The sequence below is a fragment of the Trachurus japonicus genome, chromosome 3 (assembly GCF_045865225.1).
Source record: "Trachurus japonicus isolate A0001 chromosome 3, Traja_1.0".
Taxonomy (NCBI): domain Eukaryota; kingdom Metazoa; phylum Chordata; class Actinopteri; order Carangiformes; family Carangidae; genus Trachurus; species Trachurus japonicus.
This window is the reverse complement of record NC_140909.1, coordinates 15,016,902-15,043,994: the sequence shown is the minus strand read 5'-3', so window position 1 is coordinate 15,043,994 and position 27,093 is coordinate 15,016,902. Positions and strand designations below refer to the sequence as shown.

Genomic DNA, 27,093 nt, shown 5'->3' with positions numbered 1-27,093 from the left:
GGGAACATTTGGTTTCTTTCTTTTTTTTTAATCTGTCTGGTTTTGGCGTCGCTTATTATTGTGTCTTCTTTCACTTCACCGGCGGCCTCCGATTGGTTCATGTGTGTGTGTACGTGAGTGAGTGTGAGTGTAGTGGTGGAGTATCGGGCGACAGATGACAGTGACAGGCAGGCAGGGTGGTGTTGGTGTTGTGGTGTTGTTGTTGTTATAGCTGCTCGGTGATAATCAGAGATAACCGGGGGAGAAGAAGGAGGCTGTCACGCGCAGATAAAAAAAAAAAAACGGACAATAACGGTCGAAACTGGACAATGACGTCACAACGAGCCCAGCAACAGCAACATCTGAGGGACCATGGAGACGAGATGTCGACCTAACGACTGACTGGACCAGGAAGATATATACAGACATACATGGACTTTACCGAACAAGAACCACCTCAAGACTGATTCATCTCACTGATGCCACGTTTCCTTTCACTTTTAGTCTAATTCAGCTTCTTTTTTTTTTAGTTAGTAGCCGCTTACGACCTGCAAAGATGTGGCTTTTGATCCGTATGTCCGGACGCTCACACCGCCTCACCCTCTCGTCTGTCCTCCGGAGGAAGAGGCACTTTCCCGGGCTCCAGTGCGCGACGTCGAGGCCCCTCACGTCGGCTCTTCCGTGCAGCTCACACCCGCTCAGCAGGGGTCTCTCCTCTTCACCACGGACAGTCACACACACACCTGTTGTTGCCTTCAGCAGCTCTTCAGCCGCCTCCGCACCCACACAACCCGGAGCTGGATCAGGGTCACCAGAGAAGACCCAGACGGAGCCGGGGAAACAACAGGAGACCCCCACCACCACCACCACGGTCCCCCTGGATGATGTGAAGAGGATTTTGCGACTTGCTCACCCGGAGAGGTGGACACTGGCAGGTAAACTGTGTGTGTCTGTGTCTGTGTGTGTGTGTGTGTGTGTAGGGGGTAACAAGACACTGAGGGCCCTCTCTTTTAGTTTACATGCACCTGCCACCTTGCATGACCTTTTCTACATGACAACAAGGTCTATTCATACACAGCTAAGTAAAAAAAAACAAAAAAAAAAAACTTATTTACTGGAAGTAGTTTGACAGAGGGTTATTGTGGGCTATATATAGCTTTTTGTCCATCCAATAAAGTTTATGGAGTTGTAAAACAGTGTCCAGATACTCGCTATGTCCCCTTCCTTCCTGGTATCTTGGTTAATATGAATTAGAAAGTTAGTTAGAAATTATAATTCAGCTTGTTCCAGTTGGTGTCATACATATCAACAGTTGTCGTTGTTGTGGTTAAACAACCCATGCCACATTTGAACTTCTTCTCTATTTACTTCTGGTTTAGTTTTACAGTCAGTTGTGTAAGCATATCTTTTTCCTTGATGTCTTGTTTGTTCTTGATTTCTGATCAGTTTCTCTGTCTCTTTTCTCTGCCTTGATCCACTGCAGCTGCTGTGGGCTTCCTGACCGTCTCCAGTGCAGTGACCATGTCTGCTCCCTTCCTCCTTGGTAAAGTGATCGACACCATCTACTCATCTGGAGCAGACCTAGAGACAATGACAGCCTCCCTCACGTCATTATGTGTCATGCTGACTGGAGTGTTTCTCTGCGGTGGGGCCGCTAATGCTGCCAGGGTCTACCTCATGGAGATCTCAGGTGAGACAAGGCCGGAGAACAACACTGACTGCGGAGGCACAGACATTCAAACAAATCATTAAAATAAAACAACACTCTATGATATTTATGTTTCATCTGATAGTCTCTTCCCTTTTGGGGTTCATCACTAATCTCATTTGTCCTCTCTGCGCAGGTGAGCGGATCGTTCGTAATCTGCGCACCTCGGTCTTCTCCTCCATCCTCAGACAGGAAGTGGCATTTTTTGACAAGAACAGGACCGGCGAACTCATCAACCGCCTCTCCGCCGACACATCCGTGGTGGGCAACTCAATCACTCACAACCTGTCAGATGGGCTGAGAGCTGTTGCCCAGGCAGGCGCTGGCGTCAGTATGATGGTGAGTAGAGAGTGATCCGCTGTGGTTTATCCCAACAGGTTCGAATGAGACTTTCTCTAAAGGATACGGTGGATGTCCAATTATCTACTTAAAGAAACACTGCTGCCTCCAAAATGTCTGTTGTTCTGATCAAACCAGTGATAAAGCCTGAGTATTTTCTGTCTATAATCATAGTAATGATGATACTACTGCTAATGTTTTTTAAAAGAAATAACGATGACCTTTGTTGTAGCAGATTTTGAGACATGTAGTAAAGTAGAGTAGGTGTGAATTGCTTGACATCTGCTTTTGTTTGCATCCTTCCATTCATAGTTGTGGGAACATGAGCTGAGGATAATAGGTTGTACTGTAGGATTGTTGGAAAACAGGTTTAGAAAAATACTTCTTATCAATACCAGGAAATGTGTAGATTGTGCTGAGAGAGAGCCACACCCCTCCAACGCTCTCTAAGTGCTCAGGTGGAAATCATAATACCAGGAGCAAAGGGGGGGAAATGAGAATATGCACCGGCTTAATACCAGGAGGTTAATCTGCATCTTTTCCATACAGGAGGATGCTAGTAAACATAATGCATGATCACAGCCCACAACTTGTTTTTTTGTTTTTGTTTTGTTTACAAGGAGTCAAATTATTTCCTGGTGCAAAGAACATTCAAGGAAATGAATAGAAATAGTTGCTGTAATTACTGGTCACAGCCACTGGGTGTGAACTTTCTCTCTGTTCCCTCCCCTTCCTTTCTTTTCTTTGGTTTTCTACTCATTTGTATTTATTAACTGCTGTATTCTTCTCTCTGCTCTTCTAGTTCTATGTGTCCCCCAGCCTTGCAAGCTTTGTATTGCTGATTGTTCCCCCTGTGGCCATTCTTGCTGTAGGCTACGGCAGATATCTCCGCTCCATCTCCAAACGCACACAGGACGCACTTGCACAAGCCACGCAGGTACAGCGCACAGTGCACAGATATACACAGACATACACAGACACAGCTGACTCGTAGGTAACGGTGCTGTGTCTTTATTGTTTTATAATCACGTTCTCGATAAGGGGATTAATTAGATGTTATTTGATATGTGATATTTGGAACAAGGAAGCTGGGACAAAATGTTATTGCACTGTTGATTTGTCAATAAACCCAGTACTTTAGCTTTTTTTAACGTTAATGATTTTAATGGAGGTCTTTTGTGAGAACAGCAGGTCATATTAATGGTTATTGAACCCATACTGTTTATGTCTATATAATATAAATGCTCCACTGCCTCTGGTAACTTAATTAAATTTGCTGAGTTAATTTGCTTTGTTGATAATGTAATTTCCTGTAGATAAATTACTCATTAAAAACCATGTGCGTGTACGTGTGTGTTTGTGTGTAGTTGGCAGAGGAGCGTATCAGCAACTTGCGGACTGTCAGGGCTTTTGGCAAAGAGCTGTCAGAGGTCAACATGTACGCAAAGAAGGCAGACGAGGTCCTCGGCCTGGCCAAGAAGGAGGCTGTGCTACGAGCTGGTTTCTTTGGAGTGGTAAGAGAGTGTGTGTGTGTGTGTGTGTGTGTGTCTTTTCAGTGATGATGCAAACAGTTAGCAAACGAGGTATTGCACACAGGTTTCTGCCGTTTGCCACCTTATTGAAGGGTTGTTACCATACCTCAGTTCCTGACACGCAGGATGCAGGATGTTTCACCATCAAGAAATTATTTTTCCAAGTCTCCCTACATGGTTAGGTAATAGATCCGGCCACTTGTGCACTTTAAACATTTTGACCAGTGTTGCAGTAAGTGACCCCCGTAGCTCTTAAAACGACCTACAAATTCACCACTATTCATGTCACTGATAGCCAGAAAAGGTTTCAGTATAATGCTGCGCTGTTCGTCTGCACAACCAACAACTTTCAAAATGAAGAGTCATCATCAAATCATATACCTTCTAATAAAATAAATTGTGCTGTTGTGCCATTTGTCAGCTAAATTTGATTAGATTTAGTTGTATTTGTATTTATTTGTTTATTTAGATGGGACAGTGCACATTATTATTATTATTATTATTAGTTTATTTGGGAGGGACAGTGCATGCTAATGAACATTTCCTCACTAGGAATAAAATGTAAGCAAGCCGGAGTGTAGCCAAAGGCTAATTTCCATCCGTTGTCCCCAAGAACATTGAGAAGCAAACACATTGATGAACATACACTACAAGTATGTAAATATGCCGGATTGTAGCTAAAATGCTAATTTCCATCCGTAGTCCCATTTACATAAAAACAGTTTAAGACAACACTACAATATATATAATAGAAAAGAAAAAAAGAACCAACGATGGGGAAGAGGAAGAAAACACTAGACTCTAGAGTAAGGGCAACAATTAAAACGTTGAGAGGATTTTATAAACTGGCAGCTTGGATGAAGGAACTTTGTCCTTTCTATGAATGTGTGTAGTCCTCCCGGTGTCTCCTGCTCCAGGTTGATGTTTAGAAAATACTATTAGAGCGTCAGTGGCCGTCTCTGACATGAAGATTAGCTTCTCCAGCAGGAACACACACAGGCTCTCATCAGTGTAACCATTACTGTGTCAGAGACTGGGAGAAGCACTGTTACCAGATGTCACAGTAATCAAATAACTCTGGTGTGTGTGTGTGTGTGTGTGTGTGTGTTTCAGACTGGTCTCAGTGGTAACCTCATGATCCTGTCAGTGCTCTATAAAGGAGGCCTTCTGATGGCCAGCCAGCACATGACTGTGGGGGAGCTCTCATCGTTCCTCATGTACACGTTCTGGGTCGGCATCAGTATCGCAGGTAACACACACACCAACTGTGCACTTTTCCTATTATGTGAGTCTGTTTATCTGTTGAAAACATAGAAAAAGCACGCACATCCAGAAATCTGAAAAGCTGGGTGCCGGACATAAAAAGTCAATGATGAAAAAGAAAAAATCCGCACACCAGCAAAAGCTCCAGAGCAATAATTTGACTAACTTGGGTGATTTATTGCTCTGGAGCTTTTGCCAGTCTGTTTATCTGTGCCATGGATGTGTGTGTGTGTGTGTGTGTGTGTGTGTGTGTGTGTGTGTGTGTGTGTGTGTGTGTGTGTGTGTGTGTGTGTGTGTGTACACTCGCTATGATTGCTAATAGTCTGGTGTTTTGCTGCGTAGGTCTGAGTTCATTTTACTCTGAGCTGATGAAGGGTTTTGGAGCAGGAGCCAGACTGTGGCAGCTGCTGGACAGAAAGCCTGAGTTTCCTCTAAATGGTCAGTACACAGTTACCATGAACATATCATTAACAACTTGTGCATGAACAATGGTTCATATCTTGTGCAGATTAGTGAATTCCTAAGAGATTGTTGCTGCTAACAAAATAGTGTATTGTGGTCTGAGCCCCCGCACTGTGTAATATTTTTACATTCAGTGGTTCTCTCTGTAAACACAGTTTTAAAAAATTCATTGCTTTCATTTAGCTGCTGTAAAACAGTTGTCAATAGAAATCATCACATATATTTTGCCTTAATATTGATACTTTGCCTAATATGCCTTAATAAGTTAAGGTGTAATAACTTCTACTTTGTTTTATTACATCTTTCTGATCATTTGTTTTATTACCACTCGTTTCATTCTTTTTTTTAAATAGTATTTTAATTGATAGGACAGTTGAGAGAGACAGGTAATAGGGAGGCAGACAGAGGGGGAATGACTTGCAGCACAGGGCCACCGGAGTTGGGATTCGAACCAGCTATACGGCACTTCCACTCGTTTCATTCTTATATTTTATCATGGCATTAAATAGGTCGAAGGGTTGGCAAGTTAAACAACATAATCTGTTTGTTGTTGTTGTTTTGTTTTTGTTTTTTCAGACATGTTTTTATTAAACTTTTTCATGCAAAGCAGATGCAAAAGGAACAACAGAAAACATAGCACTAGCGACACAAATATAGACACTTAAACCTGACATAGGAAAAGAAAAAAACATAAATAAATAAGTTAAGAATAATAATGATTGAAAAAAAAGAAAGGAAAAAAAAGTGTGTGTTCAGGGAGTCCAAGGAGGGCAGTATAAAACATACTCAAGTTTGACATAATCTGTTTTTTGTGTTCCTCCACAGAGGGCCTGATGCTCCCTCCAGACCAGCTGAAGGGTCGGCTAGAGTTCAGTGACGTCTCCTTCGCCTACCCGACCCGTAAGGAAGCTCCGATTTTCCAGGACCTCAGTCTGCTGGTTCCGGCTGGTACCATCATGGCCGTGGTGGGATCCAGTGGGTCTGGAAAATCAACGCTGGTGTCGATGCTGCTCAGGCTTTACGATCCCGATGCTGGTGAGAGCTGGAGCTTGTTCAGCGGCTGCCCAGTCGTTAGTGGGATGATGACAAATATTAACAGATATCAAATCTTTTCCTTCCCTTCCCGTTAGGTATGATCAGCATCGATGGTCACGACATCAGGACTCTGAATCCTTATTGGCTCAGGAGTCACATTGGAACTGTCAGCCAGGTATAACATTAATGTTTAACGTGTTTATACTTCTATTCCTTACGTCACAGCACACACATTAACAACATATGTCATGCATCTGAGTTGACAGCAGGTGCCAAAAAAAGAGAATCTCAAGTCTTTCTCACGTTCTCCTCTTCCTCCTCCTTCTCCTCTTCCCACCTCTCTCCCAGGAGCCAGTGCTGTTTTCATGTTCTATCAGAGATAACATCGCATACGGCGCAGTGGACCCGGACGCTGTGACCACAGAGGACATCTACAATGCGGCCAGAGTAGCCAACGCCGTTGAGTTCATCCAGGCCTTTCCTAAGGGCTTTGACACTATCGTGGGGGAGAAAGGAGTGCTGCTGTCAGGTGAGCCATATAGTTAGTTTGTTAGTTACCTTGTGTGTTTTAAAGGGATAGTTCAACATTTTGGCAAATTGGCCCATTGCCATAATCCCTATAGTTTTAGGAGTAGTAGTTTTACGAGACACAGTTGTTTTAGAGGTAAATGCAGAGACTGCTTGCCGAAAAACTGCCCCCGAAGGCAACACACATCAGCAGTTTTGCATGAATTTACCTCTAAAACAACTCTGTCTCGTAACGTTCCGTTATTATATCATAGCGTGGTGAATGTGCAGGTCACAATTTGTCCACAAGAGCGTTTTGGAGTTGTTGAATTGTGTATTTGATGAGTTTGATGGGGGAAACCAAGGAATCCCATTAGCCTCCGTAATGTAGGTCTGAGCAGCTCTCGGCTCTGCTCGGCTGTTCTAAAAATAGCTTACACCAACAATTAAAGGTAACGAACCTACTCCTAAAACTATAGGGATTATGGCAATGGGCCAATTTGCCAAAATGTTGAAATATCCCTTTAACCTGAAACTCACATCCGATGCGGTGGGAAATTCAAGCAGTGTGTATAAACAAACATAATGAAGTTAGTGTGTTTGTTTCTCAGGTGGTCAGAAGCAGAGGATCGCCATAGCGAGAGCTCTGCTGAAGGTAAGAACCACACAGCATTGTTTTTGTTTTTTGTTTTTTTGCTTTTATCCACACCTGCATTTATCATGCATTATGCTGCATTAACCTGGTCACAGTAAATGATAGGCAGGTGATCCACATCTGGATATGCCTTCATCAGTATTCAATCATTTTGTTTACTGAAACACAAAAAAACCTTTAAAATGTCAAGTGCCACAACAACCTGTATTCTAGTCCAGTAACCTGAATATGTACTGTATGGTTTAAAGCTATTTGTGTTTTCTCTCCACCACAGAATCCTAAAATCCTGCTTTTAGATGAGGCTACCAGGTGAGTCATGACTATAAACTGTAAAAGCACTTAATAAAAGTGCTTAACTTGCTCGTGTTTGTTCTTTGCTGACTTAATTTAACAATGTAAATGTGTATAAAAATCATGATGATGATGGTGCTGCCTTGAAAACCTGGTCTGCGCTGTTCTGTCATTTCTCCAACGAGGGCCCCGTTTCAGAAAGCAGGAAGCTTAGTGAAAACTTAGTTAGTTGACTCAGAGTTGAATGAAATGCTGAGTTTTCAGTTTCACAAAGCCAGTTCATCTTGACTCTGAGTCAGTGCCCATGGCAACATACTCAGTGAACCTAACCTGCTTGCTGGAAGGTTTTTCCAACTAACTGTGAGATTCTTATCTGAGGCCTGCAGACTGAAAGCAGTGGCAGATATGGTGTGTGTTGTTTGAACCGAGTGATATTAAAGCGCAAATACTCAGCACACACAGGATCATATTTGACCTCCATCGGATGTTTTATAATTCCCCGGTTTTCTGCATCGTCAGTCTATCTGAACAATATTCTCAGTCCTAACATCGCTCACTTGACACATCGTGGACATGCACTCATTCTTTGTGTTGCACTTTGATTTTTTTTAAATATTTATAACTTCAGTGATGCAAAGCTCCATGTGTCCAAGGCAACCGTCTGTTGGGCTGTGAGAAATGTCACTGAAACGTCTAATATTTAAACACGTTTGTGTGAATTCATCAAAGAGCACTTTCACAGAGAGACTAGCAATTATCAATGTAATATGAACCTTTGAGACTCGACGCACTTATCAATCAATTTTAATATATTTTGGGGCGTGATCACATGCATAGACTACACACACATCCCCATCACGTTATGGAGACAAATTTGAACATGTCCAGTCAGCACAAATTTGGAGACTTGTGACAGTTTCTGACTCTGGTCACATCACATGTTAAATGCAGCCATTGAATGTTGTTTAATTAGATGGGACGGGTTAAACAACATTGTGACTGCTTCTAATGAAATGACACCACACCCGTCTGAACTATATTTGTGTATTTCATCTCTAGTTGCTGCCAAGTACATCTTGTGCCTGTTGCGTTTCACCTGAGTGCACAAACCGAAACCGAATAAATGTTGAAACACTAGTCTCCATTTGGTGCTGTACTTGCGCATCGACTTGGTAAACAAATTTCTGCTTCACGCTCGAACTCATTTGCAGCTGCTACAGTATTGTTTTGTTTTTTTTATATACGTATGTGCTCTTATTCTGCGTCAGCATTCATAAATGTGCCTAACTCCACTTTTATTTAGCTTATTTCACCTTTTTTCACTATTATATCACTTATTCTGAAACCGAAAACTCTGAGTTTGACAGTCCAGGGTGAGTCAACCAAGAGTTGAGGTTTTAACCCTGCTTTCTGAAATGTGGCCCAGATATACAAGGTTAGTCATTTAAAAACCAAAAATGAAACAAAAGCAAATCCTAAACAATCGTCTTTCCTCAGTGCGCTGGATGCTGAGAATGAGTTCCTGGTCCAGGAGGCCTTGGAGCGCCTGATGGAAGGTAGATCTCTCTGTCTTTGTCCTTTATTTTACACCCACTTGTAGATAACAGAATTAAAATTCAATAGAGCCTGCAGTTTTTATTCCTCATGAAACTCATATTATGTCCTGCCTCCTCTCTCCGAATCAATAGGGAGGACGGTCGTGATCATCGCTCACCGTCTGTCCACCATCCAGAATGCGAACGCTGTGGCTGTGCTGGATCAGTGCCGTGTAGCTGAGTGCGGCCAGCACACGGAGCTGCTAAGCAACAGGCAGGGACTGTTCAGAAAACTGATGGAGAAACAGGCATTTTTACAGCAAGAACAGAAACGAGCCCTGTGCTGAAGGGACGGGGAGCACAGACGAGTGGAGTAGGAGAGGAAAGACATCTGGAGGTGAGTTCAATGCCTGAGAAAAACAGCTTCGCTCCAGAATGAGTTGAAACACCCCTTATGTTAAAAGACAGAAGGGAAGGGGAGAGAGGAAATCTTATATATTTATATATTGTGTCTGGAATGGGAGGCAATGGATAAAAGCTGATGGATCTGGAAGCCATTGAGAAACATAAAGTGTCCCTTTACTACTGGAATGACTTAAGGAAAGACCTAAGAACTGAAACATGGATCAGTGACGCACTGGAGATGCATTATTGTGAAAGTATCGACTTCTACACTGAATGAGACGACAGACAAACAGAGAGACTGAGCGTGAGGAGGAGACACTCACTCACACTGGGATGTAAATCGCTGTCACCGTCGTGGCTTTGGGGGGAAAAAGTCCATCCAGATTTAAATATTGAGATCTGTGACAGAGCTGTAAGCGTGTCTGTGATAAACCTCTCCATCGTTCTGTTATGGGATGGGACACTTTAGTTTGTGATCACCTTTATAATTTTCACAACTAAACCAAAAACAGTCCAGATACCTGATATATTCGTCTGTATGTGTTTTTTCTTTTCGACTCGAAGCTTACATGCAGCGCCTTTTCTGTCTTTTTAGAGTTTAAAAAAAAAAGCCAACTGAAGCAGCTTTTTGTCACGTTTACACTGTGCTGTAACACACGACTGAACACTATTGTGACGTCTTGAATTGTCGTGGGAAATATGAACGATGAATGATAGTCCTGAAAGTCAAAGCTGAGGTGCTACATGGCATATTTCGCTTAACAAGGGACTTTGTACTATTAGATTCAGTCACTCTTGAGTTTGTTTTTTGTTTTTTTTTGCTTTGGATTTTACTGACAGCCCTGAAACTGCTAAACAAAACCGTCTTTATGTCAAATGGAAACTTGCACAGCTAATTGAGGTTTCGGTAAGCAGCCTACTTTCTGGAGAATGTCCTGCTGCACCAGACGAAGAGGGTCACTTTAATTAAAGTTGGAGGTGATCTTTGTGTTGGTCACCTCTGTCCTGACAATCGCTCACTCTAAAATAATTTATTCCTTCATTAAAAAAAAAAAACTCAGTGTGAATGAGAGTGTAATCACCTGTTTACCTCCGTGTTTCCTGCTTTGTGACCCGCTCTCCCCCCGCATGCTCTGCTCAGTGGTCGGTGTGTACAGGATATTCATTTGGCCTGCGTTAAGTTCTTTATAAACATCTCCGAACCCACGTAAATGTTATCCTCCACGTCCTTGAGCCGGCTAAATATTATAGCTGGCCTGGAGAGCCTGACTAAGAAGTTGTGATTCTCCTCAGTAAATATTTGCCTCGTAAATGCCCACTTCACTGCTCAGGGGGAGTCTTTTTTTCTTTCTTTCTTTCTTCCAACCACACATGCAAATGCCTTAAGCTTTATTTCTCCATAACCTTCAAGTGGTTTTACTTTAGAGTTGTTTCTAAAATTACAAATCAGACTCAGCTCAACAACATTGTTTGAAGCTGTAAGTCCCAGATGTTGAACTCAGATCTCAAAGCTCAAATCTGTATCATGTTGCTTGGAGCGCTTAGTGCCAGCTCAACTTGATTTCACAGATAATTTCTCAATGGCTCAAACACAACGTGTGTTATAAAACTTTTCAAAACAGGTTAGAGCTGTCAGGCACAAAGAAATATAAGATCATATGATGCACAATATGAAAGATATCTTCTTTTGACTCCAGTGACGCAACAGCAGACGTGTACATCACTATGAAAGTTTTTTGACCAAGTGCAAAGTTTGTTTTCTTTTGTTTTATTTTTTTTAATAATATTATGTGATTAGGAGGTTAAGTATGTCAGTGTGGATGTAACTTTTCATTTGAAGGCAGCAATGTGTCGTGGACTGTCAGTTTGAATGAATGAATACAGCACCCATTACTGGTAATCAGCTATTTGAATAGTCTCATAATGTTGTCTGTACATCATGGTCCTCACTCTCTGGGTTGATGTATTTATTTATCAGAGTGACTGTATATCATTTAACATATTCGCTATAAGATGATTTATTACGGAGATTATTATGTTTTATTTCCTATATTTGTATTTGTTGTTATTTCACCTAAAAAGGCAAATAGTTATTACTTGAAACACAACAGATCTTCATGTCATCGAGACGTGTTTATCAACATTTTCGCTGAATTTCACTTCCAATTATGCATCGTCTCTGTGCATCACACACACATCCATTCTCCATTAGTTATATTGCCAAACCTTTGATCCACTGAAATGAAATGGAGGGTTTCTGTTTTGTCTGTCATGTCGCTTCACCTCTCACTCCGGTCTACAGTGAAAGCTGAAGTTGTTTTGTCGGTTGACAAAGGGTCTATGTCTGATTATGAATCACAAGACAGCTAACTTGTATAAATAATATGAACTAAATGATGTACATGTATGTTAGATTTTTAATGATTTTTTTGTTAGCTAAATTATTATACTTCTATGTCAAAGTAAATGAAGTGAAATATTAAAAAGTTTTAGTTTGTGGGGAAAAAACTGTATTTTTTTTTTTTTTTCTCTGAAAAATAGTGTCACAAATCACAATTCCTCTTCAGAGCGACAGAAAATAATCATAAGAGATGATGTGCAGCAGCAACAACACATTTTTCTCTGTCTCATCAGTATCTTTCTATAGTTTCTGCATCGTGTCGGGCCGTCAGTAGGTGGCGCTGTTGCCTCATACGTTGAGCTAGAGGAGGCCTCCACTGCTCCCTGCTGGTTCTTGGCAACAGTGTTCACTCAGTCCTTCTTACCAAAATAAAACTTCCATGGTAGTGATGTGAGTAATGTGTACTCAGCTGTCGGTAGGTCGTGTTGACAGTGTGATGGACCTCTCATGCACATTGTCTCCCCTCAGCTGACACACACACACACACACACACACACACACAGACGTCCCGGGGAGTACATGAAAGTAATCAGTGGGTTTATCCTCTATTGTAAGTGTGTGTGTGGGGGGAGGTCGAGATGAAGCAAGTACACATTCATTGGTTTAGCTTTAAAATCATTTCCAGTTGTTTATTTGATGTGATATAAACATAAAACACCTGTAAAACCTATAAAACACCTTCACAGCTTAAATGACACGCTTCCTTCACCCCTGTGCACAGTGTTTTTTATTGACCTTTACTAGTGTATCGTTAGGGGAATCGCAAACTAACCCTTTGAAATTCAGCTTATGTTCAACTTGCTCTTTTTCACAGTTTGATTTCTGATCATTAGCTGCCTTCCCTTCATCTTTATCGCCTCAGTTACACTCTCCTTTAACCCTGAGGCAGTGGGTTGTCCCCTCCAGCAGAGGCAGCAGTTGTGCTCCTGTCCTGGAGGGGACGGCTCGGCTCAGCTGACCAGGTGCCGCTCAGCCCTGCTGCATGGGTTTCTAATTCCAGCTCCATGTGCTGCTGCAGCTCCCCTCCACTTTTCTCTGTATCCACCCGCGGCTATTTGGGGAACTACAGGAAAAGAGGTTCTCTTCTCACCCCTTTTAGCCTCACAAGTGTTAAGTCCTATCAGTTTATTTACCACTCGGAAACATTACATGATGCCATATTTGCCTGTGAACCAGGAACTTAAAAAAAAAAAAAAACTGAAAATGCAAATAACCCAAATGCATGAGTTTGGGCCATTTGCATGAAATAAATAAAAATTGCATTAATCATAAATTCATGCTGCCTTTTGGTTCTGCTCAACACTGTCACAGCTGGAGAAGCGTATGAGGGGAATTTCTCGAGCCTCACCGAAAGCATAACCAAAACATTATGTAACATAAATCTGGCACAATACGAGACGTCCCACCCCTTTAACACAGACTCTCTGATCAGGGGCCACGCTCCCCACCCTGCCTCTCTGTAGTATGTCAACACTGTCCACCTCCTCCTCCGTCATCGAGGGACCACTGCCTATAAATTTTAAATTGTAATGACAAAAAAACGAGGCTAAAACAGCAACAGATTAAACAGCATGTGTTTAATCAACGTCACTTTTACCTGTCCATTTACAAATATCCACATCATCCTCCTCAGTCACGCTTCACTGCAACAGCCTGATCTCCAACAACAAGATGTCCTGTCTGTTCCCTCCTCAAACAACTAAGAGTCTACTGTCCTGTTACATCCAGAGCACACTGCCACGCTTTAAAAGGTTAGAGGACTGATGTACAGCTACAGTATTGGTTCCAGCTATTGAATGCCGGAGCTTGTGCTATTCTTACACTTTCTCTCTGACACTCTCGCCCTCTGTCCTGCTCCCATGAGAGGCATCAAAGTCCTGACTGAGAGAGTGCTCGCTCAATAAAAGAAACATCTAACTGAGCAGGCAGCACAGTAAGCATCTGAAATGACTGCAAAAAAATAAAAAATAAATAAAAATCCATTTGTCTCTCTCTACCTGTCCACTTCACTAAACTAAACGATCACTCTGTCTCTCCTGCAGCTGCCTGCATGGTCGAATATCACCTGACAAACTAAACTCTAATTTTCTACCACCTGCCACCACACACGCCCTTTCACCTCCCTCTTCCTCCTCCCCTTCTCTCCACAAGCAGATCCTCCAGGAGACCCGCTGGGCACTCCTCCCCCACGGCCCCTCTGACCTCCCCCTCCTCCCCTCCTCCCCTCCCCTCTTTCCGCCACCAACAACTGCCAGCCAGCCCCTTTACATTTTAGGCGTTTCACGGGCCCTCGGATCCAAAACGGCTCACAACAAGTGCATAAAAGTAGCGCAACCTTGCTCTGCAGCCCCCTCCAATTGCCCCCTCCCACAACACAACACACACACACACATCCACACACATCCACACACCTATGCGTCCTCCCACTTGTTTCAGTCTAAACTCAAGAATTTTAAAGATTTTCCTCCCGCCCACTTCTCCTTGTTATTTCTTGACAAATTAATCGATCTCCATCATTTTACTCCCCCCAACATACACTGTACTTTAAGTGAGGGAGACCCATGAATACCTGCAGGACTGATCAAAACAAGCTTTTATCTTCAACTAATAAATACAGCACAATTTTTTTTTTTTTTAATATTTTTATATTCCTGAGGCTCCTTTTCTGTAATTCTGCACACAAAAGTAGAGCATATGTCACACCCAAGCACTTCCAAATCCATACTGGCACTTTCTGTTGCTGCTATAAGGAGAATCCAGGTCATGAAAGGTTATAATGTATGTGAGTATTTCCCTATACTCCCATGTAAATCCAGCTTTAGGTTATGACATGGTAGTTCAGTCAGTGTTTTTAAAGCTATGCTTCAGCTATAGGTCTTATGATTTGATTCATTGTAGACCATTTAACTCTTTGTAACCAAACGTACATGAAATAGATTGTTTGCATGCATGTACATACATTGCACCTCTTTCTCCATTTGTCACTCCCACATGCACACATGCAGCAGCGGCAGCCCCCCTCCTCCATTAGAGTTATAATTAATCCAACTGCTCCAGTGACAGAGCAGAGTAGCCCCTGCAGATAAGGTTTCAGCTGTTGGCTGTTTCTCTGGTTCTCTCCTTATTTATTCAATACAGCTACAGACAGACCTACGTGAACCTCAGACCATGTGGCCTGCACAGTGGCAGATTTATATTTCAGCCAATTACTCATTTATATGTAATAATAATATGTATTATAATAAAAGGGGGGGCGAAACAATTTAGTGTCCAACTGGAGCATAACTCCAATTTGAAATATTTTAATGTGTAAAAAAGTAAAATAAAATTTAAAATAAATCTCTGCACATTCCAATAAACTTTTTTATTCATTGCAACATGATACATTACATGTTGGACCTCTATACTAATTGTGTATAAATGCAAAAAGGCCTCCAGTTTTCTTATCATGACTCAGGTTCAGACTCGTGCTACAATTTTAAATGCAATCAACACATTTTATTGCAATCAACTACACCCCAGTACTTCTACAAACATGTGTATCACTGAAATGTCATGTCTGGACTAAGAAACCACTCATGTTTAAATGTCTCCACACAATGCTCCTCCTCAACTTTTAAAATGTGACTCAGTGTTTTCTTGATGGATCACTATAATGAGAATTGAACTCTTAATTGGCTCATCGGGGGGCTGCAGCACCGGTGGAGCTGTCCGTCAGTGGTTGGGGGTCCTGGCTGTCACTGTGGCCTAAATGTGTTCAGATGAGGGCAGCATTTTCCCATTTTAAGGCTGGATGAGGCCTACTTGCAACAAATCTATAACCCTGCTTGGTAGCAACTGGCATCAACCCCTTACAAACCCCCCCAGTGGTCCGCGCGCTCCTTATACGGCCCTCGAGGTGGGACCGCGAGTCTCGATGGGAGGTCAAAGCGACAGCTCCATATATGGCGCGCGCTCTCTCCTAGCCGGGCGCGCGCAGCGTCACTCCTGATCCCCTTCTGAGACCTGATGGGTCTGATGGAGCCGGGCCCCTCCCTCCACCGGGCGCGCCTCCTTGATGCCCCCCCACCCACTCCTCGGCCTGTCAGCATCCTAATATGGCAGAGGGCCGGGATGGGGGCCAGTGCTGAGGTTTGTGAATGGTGGAGTTCGGGTATATAAGGGGCACGAGCTGAACAGAAGACCGTAGCTGGTTCAGCAGCAGCATTGGTTGGGTTCTTTCTCTCCGAGCCGCAGAGACACTCCTAAGGTAAGACCCTGCCAGGACCTGAAGCCACTCATCCAGACTGGGACAGCAGCTGACTAGGTTACAACCAGCTACAGCACCGCTGTAGGAGTAGGAGCATCTACTGGAGCGAGAAGTTAGACAAGCCAGCCGGGGACAGGAGCCTGAGGACCGGACACTACTGGAAGCAACATGGGCAACTTAGTGGAAGATAGGCTGTAGACCCTACAGTCTACAGCCTATCTTCCATGGCTGTAGACCCTACAGTCTACAGCCTATCTCCCATTCAGTTGCCCATGTTGCTTCCAGTAGGAGAAGCAAGAGGGAGGAAGGGGGGAGAAGGGTTGACAGCTGAGGCCTGAGGAAAGACAGGTGGCTCAGGAGCGCAGTGATGGACAGGAGAGGTTATCAGATCAATCAGGCAGTGGATAGATAAACTGATAGACTGATCAAGCAGATTGATTGTCCTGATTCAACATCTTTATTATAGGCAGCCTGTAACACTGAGGCCTGGTGAGATGCTGACGCTTAGATGCGCCCCCAGACCAATTAAAAAGCCAGAATTGTTTACCTGAGGAAGGTGATAATGCCTTGCTTTAAAAATCCTATTCTATTGATTTATAGATTTGAAATATTAGTGATTGGTCGAGATACATTGTGATTTATTATATCTGAAGGAGAATTGAAATGCCATGTGCCCTTAGTGTGATTTATTTATTCAGGTTTATTCAGGCTGATGTCGTAATGGCCTGCTGTCAGTGTGCCATGGATGCATTTAGCGCATGCCATGGGCCCTGATCATGTTCAAGCTCCAGTAGATGTTGCAATTATTTTTAGTCTTTTTTAGCCTGTGACAATTCAGACAGCACGAGATTAGGACACAACGAAGTTTTTGGTACCTTTCTCATACAGTGTGTATCAACCATCTGCTGTGATGATAACGGATTCCCTCCTTTCCTCTTACAGAAGCAAACATGTGTGACGACGAAGAAACTACCGCCCTTGTGTGCGACAACGGATCCGGTCTTGTGAAGGCTGGCTTCGCCGGAGACGATGCCCCCAGGGCCGTGTTCCCCTCCATTGTTGGCCGCCCCCGTCACCAGGTATACAGCGAAGAGAAGCCTCAACTATAGACACATAGGAGAGAGGACTAATTGGACATGGAGGAGAAAAAAAAACCCCAAACAAAAACAAAACACAATTTGACAATTACTCTAATCACCACACCTCTGCCAGCACCTTGTCTGAAATTGAGAAATATCATTCGTCTAATTTCAAAGCAGTGAAAAATCAATATTCTTAGAGGCAGGTGCATCAGTATTTTGGCAGAGGGATCCGGCTGGAGTGATTAAAATATTAAACTCTGATTGCATTGTTTCAGGGTGTAGTTTTGTGCAACAGGTGGAATAATAACTCTCGAGCCATGTAATTTTGGCTCCTTTCTCCTCCAGCAATGTGGCCTTTGCCTCCTCGAGGCTAAATTCGTCACAGATGAATTGACAGTCGCACAATTGGTCTCTGTCAATCTCCGTGACCCACGCTGCCATTTGGCACATTTACGCAACTGTCGCCGTGCCTGTTCAAAGACTTTAATCTGGCCAGAAGAAGGTCATACTTCTTCATGGATTATTCGACGTCCCCGTCTAACCTCCGCTATCCCCCCTTCTCTCCCCCCTTCAGGGTGTCATGGTCGGTATGGGTCAGAAGGACTCCTACGTCGGCGACGAGGCCCAGAGCAAGAGAGGTATCCTGACTCTGAAGTACCCCATCGAGCACGGCATCATCACCAACTGGGACGACATGGAGAAGATCTGGCACCACACCTTCTACAATGAGCTGAGAGTGGCCCCCGAGGAGCACCCCACCCTGCTCACTGAGGCCCCCCTGAACCCCAAGGCCAACAGGGAGAAGATGACCCAGATCATGTTTGAGACCTTCAACGTCCCCGCCATGTATGTTGCCATCCAGGCTGTGCTGTCCCTGTACGCCTCCGGCCGTACCACCGGTAAGACTGACAACAACAAACAGCTGCCACTCATGACACAGAACAGACACCAACACACCCACCCACTATATTATAGAATAATATATAATTGACAAATATAATTGATAAATTATGTAACAATTTCAACACACAGTTTAGTATTTACTCGGCTACTAAAGGGGCATTTTCCCCGCTGAAGCCATTTTTACGCACAACTTTTACGCACAGGTGATCGGCCACTCTGAGTCCATTCCTGCCATAGTTTATGGCCCTAATGTTGCATACATCAGTGTGTATGTGTAGTTTCTTCCTCAAACACCTACACTGGCCTCAGTTTTACTCACACAAGAATCTTTGAGGATTTACTGTCGCCCGACGAACTTCATGCAAACTCTCTGTTTTACCTCTCTTCAGGTATTGTGCTGGATGCTGGTGATGGTGTGACCCACAACGTCCCAGTCTATGAGGGTTACGCCCTGCCCCACGCCATCATGCGTCTGGACCTGGCTGGTCGCGATCTGACCGACTACCTGATGAAGATCCTGACTGAGCGTGGCTACTCCTTCGTGACCACCGGTGAGGAACTCAGCCCACACCAAAACACAACAACAACAAAAACAACAACAGCAACACATTGACCATTAGTAAAGTAACTTATTATCAAAATTTAAGATTTTATTCTATGAGTAATTTTGTTATGAAAGTTAATCACAGATGTAAACGTATTAAGACAACATTTCATAATAATGGACGCAGCTTGTAAAGCATATAACTTAAATGCGCGCTGTGCCAGAAAGTGTTTAACAAACACAGTGAAAATTTAAGCTGTATGTCGAAGAAAAGCGAGTTAATCATTTTTATTTATTCAGACGTCTCTGTAAATCTGTTCATTGTAACTTACGCACGCTGACCGGCTGTGCGCTCCGCTCTTTGGCACTCTGGATAATAACTCATGAACTTGCCCCCCCACAGCCGAGCGTGAGATCGTGCGCGACATCAAGGAGAAGCTGTGCTATGTGGCTCTGGACTTCGAGAACGAGATGGCCACCGCTGCCTCCTCCTCCTCTCTGGAGAAGAGCTACGAGCTTCCCGACGGTCAGGTCATCACCATCGGTAACGAGAGGTTCCGTTGCCCCGAGACCCTCTTCCAGCCTTCCTTCATCGGTACTTCCCATAATAACCTTTTATTTCTCTCAAAATGTATCAATATTAGAAACGTGGAGTCTTGCGCCAACACCTGTCACTCCTTTTAACACTTATCGCTCTCACCTGACCAGGTATGGAGTCTGCTGGTATCCATGAGACCGCCTACAACAGCATCATGAAGTGCGACATTGACATCCGTAAGGACCTGTACGCCAACAATGTGCTCTCCGGTGGTACCACCATGTACCCTGGTATTGCTGACCGTATGCAGAAGGAGATCACTGCCCTGGCCCCCAGCACCATGAAGATCAAGGTACTTAAGACCCTCCTAAATATTACAACTAAAAACAAGCTTAAATCAAGGATAACGGCTTTTACGCATAACGCAGCAATTATAACCAGTGTTAAACACGGGCACTTGACTCATCCGCTCTCTCCTCCTCCTCCTCCTCCTCCTCCTCTAGATCATTGCTCCCCCCGAGAGGAAGTACTCCGTCTGGATCGGTGGCTCCATCCTGGCTTCCCTGTCCACCTTCCAGCAGATGTGGATCTCCAAGCAGGAGTACGACGAGGCAGGCCCCAGCATTGTCCACAGGAAGTGCTTCTAAATCCTCCAACTTCTTCTCCGACTTCTCCATCATCTCCATCACTTTTACCACCGGCTATCTGGGGATCGATCAAGGAGGAGGATCAAGCTCTGCGGCACTGCAACACTCTGCTGTCAATGGACTGTCTGCATGCGCTGTTGACATTCATATGCATTTTTTTTATTCCTTGAAAATGTGCATATTTTTGTAGCTGTCTGTTGTCTGATGTTGCACGGAGAAAGGCTGTGAAAACCATCTCTGAACCATGCATCCACCAAAAAACTTTAATAAAAAAAATAATAACAACAACAACATGTTGCCCAACACATGTGAATGTAAGTGTATATACATATTGATAATTTATTAAAGTCCATTATTTGGTATTTCTTTGACCCTGGCCTTGTTTTTCTACAAAAGAAAAGGATAGTTTGAGAAGAGAGAAGCAAAAGCTTAGGTGAAAATCATCTTAATTAAACATTCATGGATGACAGAACTGGGGAGAGAAAAATAACTATAGTCAGCATAATCATAATTAACTCCAAAGCCTGGGATAATAAGCTTAATTGACAAAGCAATAAACCAACCTCACTATAACTGCAAGAACCAAAGGGGTGTAGACTAGAGGGTCATGGGGGTCGAAGGGGAAGCTGGCACAGCCTCCTGAAAATAGCTGAAGGAAACAGAGGGAGGGAGGGGAGGAGGGTGTCTCCCACTGTCCCTTCTGCCCCCCCCACCCCCACCCACCCCTGACTGGCTCGAGGGAGGGGAGGGGAGGGGGCTGTTAGGTGACAGAGGTAATGAAAAGCGACGCCTTCAGCCACCGACAGTCGCAGTTTGACTTGCCAGGAATGTGCCCAGGCAGCAGCAGACCGGGCGGATCAGTGGCATGGGGGGGGGGGACACCTGACACCCGGCTCGAGTCCCGTTGAGCTGCCCGCCTGCCCCGTCCCCCAGACCATCTTTAGACAAAACCATACCTCGTGTCGTGTACAGTCGGGCATCTCCGCGGCGGCCCTACCCTTATATGCATAAAAGCCCACCAGGTTATCTGGGTGTGGGGTTAAGGCACAAAGGAGCAGCTATTACATCACCACACAGATTTATATGAGCATCTATAGCGCGCCACAGATACAATTAGCTCCACAAAAAGCTGATTTAAATATCATACCTACATATTGATAGCCTTAATAGCCACCAGTGGCCAATTAAAACAGTAAGTTAACCAATTAAGCCATTAAGTGGAATTGTTGCATGATGCCTAAACACAATAAAACACATTATTTAAAGATTATAAATACTAAGTCTTAAAAAAAATCTTGATAGAAATCATTATCAGACAAATGTCCCAATGCGCTCTGACCGCATTCCTGACATCCCGGGCCGGGGCCACCTGTTGCAGGGTGTGTTTGGGCATTTTAAAAACACGTCTTCAGGTGGGCGGAGCTTCGCTAAGAGACGCAGCCTGTGTGTGCTGTGCTGTGCTGTGCAGCGTGTGTGTGTATGTGCGTATGTGTGTGTGTGATTACAACGCCGCCGTGAACGCCATCTGTTCTGCTCTGCTTCCGTGAAATTCAACTCCAGTGTAAGTATATTTACTGTACACAAATTTAGACGCTCTGTCTCGAGCCCTGAACCTCCGCTGCTGCTGCTGCTGTCGATGGATGGTCAGAGGGTTTCAGCGTTTACTCAGCACAGCAGCGATAGTGTCTATATATCTGCGAGCGCTGACGGACAGGCGATTATCGACGCTCCATGTTTCCAATATGATTAACAGACAGACGCATCTATTAATAACACTATTTGTCATGACGAGCCGAGGTAATATGGAGCCAAATAGATTATAACCAGAGCACTGGCTGTCCGATACAACGCAGTAGGCTGTCTTATATAGGATGATGATTTAATATAAGACTATTTTAAAACCGTCGTGTTGTAACAATAGCACCCAAAAGTTGGTGTGTTTTTTTTTTTTTTAGATGAACACGTTATGAAGCCTGCTGCTGCTGCTGCTGCTGTTGCTGTGTAATCTCGTGCAGTGATTCAGGCTGGCTGACCTTTAGGAGCGTTCAACAACAGTCCGTAAGACCGCAGCAGCCAATCAGAGAGGAGGATACACCGCTTACGTCATCACGTTCAAGAAGTTTCTACAGTTCGAGCTCGAGCGGTCGGTCAATTAAATTTACGGTCTAATAGCGAAACCAAATAAATATACAAAATATTGATATTTAGCTATAGACATTTCCCCCACAAACTGCTCTTTTGTTTTTATCCCAGCTAAGCCCACCCCCAGGTAGAGGAGGAAGTGGGCGGGGTCTTTACACTCCAGCTGCGCTCCTATTGGTTTTCAACGCTTCCTCATTATGGTTTAAATGTCTGAGGATGCGACCGACCAAACCTCACAGGGCTCCGGACCGTGATTGCCTGCCCTCTTTCCCTCTTTTTTCTTTTCTTTAAAGCTTAGAAAGCCATGTAGTAGTCATATAACTGATCTCACAGACAGTCCTGTTTGACTTTCCCAAGGCTCTTCAGTTGGATTGCAGTGCAGGGTTTCCAAAGGGACAAGAAAGATGGTGACCAAGAAGAGCCGGTCCGAGTACATGAAGAAATTCAAAGACCCCAAATGGGAGACCTACACTAGGTGTTATGAGGAGATGCTGAAGTACAGGCTGACGCGCCGGCTGCTGGAGCACACACACAACCCTTGGTTCTGGTGTGGCTCCGACACCGATTCAGAGTCAGGAGGAGGAGGAGGAAGAAGTCCCCCCATGCCCAGAAAGACCACCAGGGCAGGGACGGAGGCTGAGCTGGGTGAGTGTGACACCCAGCAGGAGCAGCAGGCCAACGACAGAAGGACCACCGGGCCTGTACCCAGGCTGCCCCTTCAGGAGGAGGAGGAGCAGGAGCAGGCTGTGACTGCTGGACCAGCTGCAGGTAACCATGATATACTGTATCAGGGGCTCCACACTGCCTTTGGCTTTTTGACCCCCAAATTTGAGGCAGTGCAAGTAAATTTTTCACCTACTTGTGCATGTGCAACCAGTAAATATTACGTTGGCTAAGCGAACAATCGATGCTGCATACTTTACCCTAGTGTACCAGAGGCAAATCCTGATTTTGAGGATCATGAGGATCATCATGAAAGTATCTGAGTTGAGTTGAGTTGAGTTGAGATTACTTTATTTATCCCATAGGGCAATTCTGTTTCTACAGCTGACCACCACACCACAATCACATACACAAGCATACATACAATTGAGGAGGAAAGTGCAAGGACAGTGCAAAATTGAGATCAGGTAAGATAAAAGTACAAAAATATAATAAATACATAAGTGGGGCAATATACGTAAAAACACAACAGTACTAAAAACTACAGCTTCAAGCCAGCTGAACATTCAACAAACTAATGGCAGAAGGCACAAAAGACCTATTTATCTGAAACACAGTGAAAATGAGAGGAAATGTGAAAATTTGCTTTACAAGTGGAATTATGGTGTGAAACTTTACATTTTCTACCTGCCCTCATAACATTTTAAGTTAGGGGCCACTGTGCTCCTTGTTTAAAAAAAAGTTAGTCTGGACCCCTGGATATTAATATGACTGAAACTGCAGCACATGAGGATGTACAGTATGCATGCTCCTCTACGATTTGTCACCCACTCCTCAGGCTCGCAGCTCGATGGAGCCAGAGAGACGAGGAGAGCACCAGAGGAGGAGGGAGAGGAGCAGAGACCCGGCAGCAGACAACTACCAGACAACCACAGGGAGCCGGACCAAGGTAATTCAGTGTAGAAATGCTGTCAGATAGTTGAGCCTAGGTGGAAATATCTAAATAAATGAGGTATGAAAACTTTGTATTTGTAATAGACAATGAATGGGGGGATAACACTGAGGCTATAGAGCCTGTGCTCCCCCTTTTGGAGAGGGAGAGCAAAAAGATCAGACTACACAGGTAAGTCATTCTGCTCATAACAAGCACAGCAAAATATTTCCTGCCGTTTTTTATACTGTAGCACACGGTCTGTCAAACTGTCTGACCAGCGTGAACTGTAACAGCCAAACTATGTACTGTAGTGGTTCAAAAAGGTAAATATCAACCTTATCATTGGATTGGATACTCTTGCTCCAAATTAGCCTACCTCTATGCTTTATACTACAGTCTTGGCACTTCTCATCCTGCTTGTCTTTTCTCTTTGTAGAGAGAGACACTGGACGACAGAGACGACAGCCGAGTAAACCCTCCAAACCTTCAAAAAAAAGTTTGCACCCCCAGCGGGTCAGGCCTACACCGTCCCGGCAGCCCAAGGAGGACGGTAAGGAAAGCAGACATCCTTTTGCTCTGTACGGCTCAGGGGAGAGGGATGCCGACATTGCGGGCAGGAAGACGCACAACGTGGGTCCTGCAGCTTCAACTAATGAGGTAATCGAACCGTCTGTCAATGTTATATAACCGAACACGTTGTGTCACATGTGGAACTTAAATTCATGTTTTTTTTCTCCTGACAGATCCATGAGTCGGCTTTACGTGCTAAGACCAGACGGCAGGTGGAGCGCCAGGTCCAGACCCAGAGAACCGAGCGCCGTAGAGCCAAGTCCGCTGATCTGCACAAGGCCACGAGGGTGGTCCCACCCGAGTTCAACCCCTGGCTCACTGAGTATATGCGTTGCTTCTCTGCTCGCGCTCGATAGGACATGCACACGCGCACACACACACACACTCAGCAGAAATATTTAAAGAAGATTCAGGACAAAAAAGAAAGTAAAGCCATTATTGCCTATCTATCACCTCTGAGGTTTAAAAACCTGTTAAAGTATAATTAATGGGGCTGACTGAGTCAAACAGCAGCTCCTGAATCACTCTGACTTTGAGAATGTAAACCTTGAAATTCACAGTGTGGCTTATTAATCAAGAGTGTACTATCATGTTTTTTTTAATGAATCAATTTTGATATAAGAAACATTTTACATGATAGAAAAAAAACTTTTGAAAGAAAAAATAATTAGAAACAAAAGTAAATACAATATTTCTAAAAATATACAGATATTTAGATGTGAATGAAGAGTGTAACGTTCATTTCACAGCCATACTTTGATGCAGACCCTTTAAAGGGATAGTAGCATTTTTTAAAAGTGGGGTTGTATGATCTACAAATAGCCCCTAAGTACTTTAATTGCAGTAAAAGACTCTCTGCACTCCTCCCGTTAGCAACGCCAGCCCATAGCCCTGCCCAGAGATTTACACCATACATTGTTGTGAATGGACCCAAAGAAACGGCCTATTTTTGCGGCCTAAAAGAGGTTTTACGTGAAAAAAAATACACAATTCCATTGTTAGCTATAATATAACTTTTTCCAGCCCTTCAAAGTGCAGGAAAAACGCAGTTGTTATTTGGACCTAACCAACTCACGTATCCCTCAGCCCAGGGTTAGCGCCCACCGATCAGCAGTTGGTTAGCTCCTAATAAAAACTGCGTTTTTCCTGCACTTTAAGGGGCTGGAAAAAATTATATTATAGCGAACAATGGAACTGTGTATTTTTTTTCAGGTAAAACCTCTTTTAGGCCACGAAAACAGGCCATTTCTTTGGGTCCATTCACAACAATGTATGTTGTAAATCTCTGGGCAGGGCTATTATGGGCTGGCGTTGCTAACGGGAGGAGTGCAGAGAGTCTTCTACTGCAATTAAAGTACTTAGGGGCTATTTGTAGATCATACAACCCCACTTTAAAAAAATGCTACTATCCCTTTAAACACATCCTGGATAAGATGTGTGTATACATGGATACCAAACCACAGTGGACGCTCACAGGAGCAGTAAAATGGTACATGACAACATGTTTGGATAGATTCAGAGATGAGTATTGTAAAAATGAATATCAGGAATGTAAAATGAAGCCCGCGCATTTTGTACACACATGTAAACAAAGTCAAACACACTAGCAGGTCGTTTGTATTCCAAAATGTGCTTGGTTGAATCTGTGCAGCCTCGATGTGGATAGGCATCTTCTTATTTGTGCTGAGTGCGAAGTTGGTTCACGTACAGATTCAAATATATTTCAGATCAATCAGTGCTGCAAACTGGCTCTTGTAGATTTAATGGTTTGTGTAACTTCAGTACTAGACCGTTTTCTGATAGATTGCAAATCACTCACACACTGTACTGGCTGGCGGTCGTCTAATGTTGCGGTTGCATTTCTCCATGAGCTCATTAACACTTTTATGTGTTATTAAGTTGAAATAAGATTTGTTTGTCCTTTACTTGTGTTAATCCATGTGTGTAAACCTGGTGCTAACACAGTCTGAAAATAGATGTATGTGAACTTTAAAGCCATTGCAATGACTGTGAACAGTGTGTGCAGTGTTTTGCATACTGTAGTTGTTGTTCTTCTTTCTTTTTAAAAAAAAAACCATTTATTGGTTGTGTGAAAAACATTACATAAAACAGCCAAGGTTGTTTTCAGCTTCTAATGTTTTAGACGCAAAAACAAAGATGATGAAGCCAAAGCTTGAGTTAGCTCTAATTAGGTATTCTATTATCTATTAGTAATAGAAATTCATGGGTACATATTAGTGATTTACTGCTTGCTGGTTAAAACGGTGTAGCTACTCTCCAAAGCAGGACCAAATCAGGCAGCACTTTGATAATTAGTCACCTTTCTTATATAATGTTTGTAGAGGATATTTAGTTTTCATGTTCTGTGTTCAACTTGTAAATATCTGTATATTTGTTTGTATGTTTTTGTTGATGTATGGAACGTGACAATATTATTTGTACATACGCAAAAAGACTCAAACTGATTTTTACCCCTTTGTATAACAATCGAAACTTTTCTTGAATGTTGGGACCATGAGAAATTAAATCCCATGTACAGTAACTGTCATACAATCAGCTCTGTGCCATAAAGACTTGAAAAAAAGGTATTTTCACATTGCAGATATAGTTATTGGTCCAAATTATGTGTATATGTTACAGAGCTAATGGAGATGAGAGAACAAGAGGCCTGTCCTTCACATTCAGGCGTTTAATATTTATGTATTTTAA

General features: G+C 43.4%; 3 protein-coding genes across 3 annotated transcripts; all 3 read left to right on the top strand.

Annotated features, from left to right (window-relative positions):
* The first annotated feature begins 420 nt into the window (after positions 1-420).
* abcb10 (ATP-binding cassette, sub-family B (MDR/TAP), member 10) lies at positions 421-10,231 on the top strand. The gene is made up of 14 exons (XM_085763743.1): positions 421-914; positions 1,463-1,669; positions 1,824-2,026; positions 2,829-2,963; positions 3,394-3,540; positions 4,672-4,807; positions 5,164-5,259; positions 6,109-6,318; positions 6,414-6,493; positions 6,667-6,847; positions 7,437-7,480; positions 7,755-7,789; positions 9,269-9,327; positions 9,460-10,231. The coding sequence occupies exons 1-14, from the start codon at positions 536-538 to the stop codon at positions 9,651-9,653; spliced, it is 2,106 nt and encodes a 701-aa protein (XP_085619869.1). The 5' UTR covers positions 421-535; the 3' UTR covers positions 9,654-10,231.
* Positions 10,232-16,297: 6,066 nt separating this feature from the next.
* acta1b (actin alpha 1, skeletal muscle b) lies at positions 16,298-20,437 on the top strand. The gene is made up of 7 exons (XM_085763732.1): positions 16,298-16,361; positions 17,304-17,440; positions 18,018-18,342; positions 18,736-18,897; positions 19,294-19,485; positions 19,599-19,780; positions 19,932-20,437. The coding sequence occupies exons 2-7, from the start codon at positions 17,312-17,314 to the stop codon at positions 20,073-20,075; spliced, it is 1,134 nt and encodes a 377-aa protein (XP_085619858.1). The 5' UTR covers positions 16,298-16,361; positions 17,304-17,311; the 3' UTR covers positions 20,076-20,437.
* Positions 20,438-21,497: 1,060 nt separating this feature from the next.
* ccsapb (centriole, cilia and spindle-associated protein b) lies at positions 21,498-25,035 on the top strand. The gene is made up of 5 exons (XM_085763719.1): positions 21,498-21,636; positions 22,575-22,985; positions 23,719-23,829; positions 24,251-24,471; positions 24,558-25,035. Exons 2-5 carry the CDS (start codon positions 22,622-22,624, stop codon positions 24,738-24,740), a joined length of 879 nt encoding a protein of 292 aa, XP_085619845.1. The 5' UTR covers positions 21,498-21,636; positions 22,575-22,621; the 3' UTR covers positions 24,741-25,035.
* The last annotated feature ends 2,058 nt before the right edge of the window (positions 25,036-27,093 follow it).

Coding starts and splice junctions, on each gene's coding strand:
- ccsapb (XM_085763719.1), top strand. CDS start 22,622: ATGGTGACCAAGAAGAGCCGGTCCGAGTACATGAAGAAATTCAAAGAC. Junction 22,986..23,718: donor GACTGCTGGACCAGCTGCAG/GTAACCATGATA, acceptor CCCACTCCTCAG/GCTCGCAGCTCGATGGAGCC. Junction 23,830..24,250: donor CCACAGGGAGCCGGACCAAG/GTAATTCAGTGT, acceptor TTCTCTTTGTAG/AGAGAGACACTGGACGACAG.
- acta1b (XM_085763732.1), top strand. CDS start 17,312: ATGTGTGACGACGAAGAAACTACCGCCCTTGTGTGCGACAACGGATCC. Junction 18,343..18,735: donor CGCCTCCGGCCGTACCACCG/GTAAGACTGACA, acceptor ACCTCTCTTCAG/GTATTGTGCTGGATGCTGGT. Junction 19,781..19,931: donor CCAGCACCATGAAGATCAAG/GTACTTAAGACC, acceptor CTCCTCCTCTAG/ATCATTGCTCCCCCCGAGAG.
- abcb10 (XM_085763743.1), top strand. CDS start 536: ATGTGGCTTTTGATCCGTATGTCCGGACGCTCACACCGCCTCACCCTC. Junction 915..1,462: donor GGAGAGGTGGACACTGGCAG/GTAAACTGTGTG, acceptor GATCCACTGCAG/CTGCTGTGGGCTTCCTGACC. Junction 6,319..6,413: donor GCTTTACGATCCCGATGCTG/GTGAGAGCTGGA, acceptor CCTTCCCGTTAG/GTATGATCAGCATCGATGGT.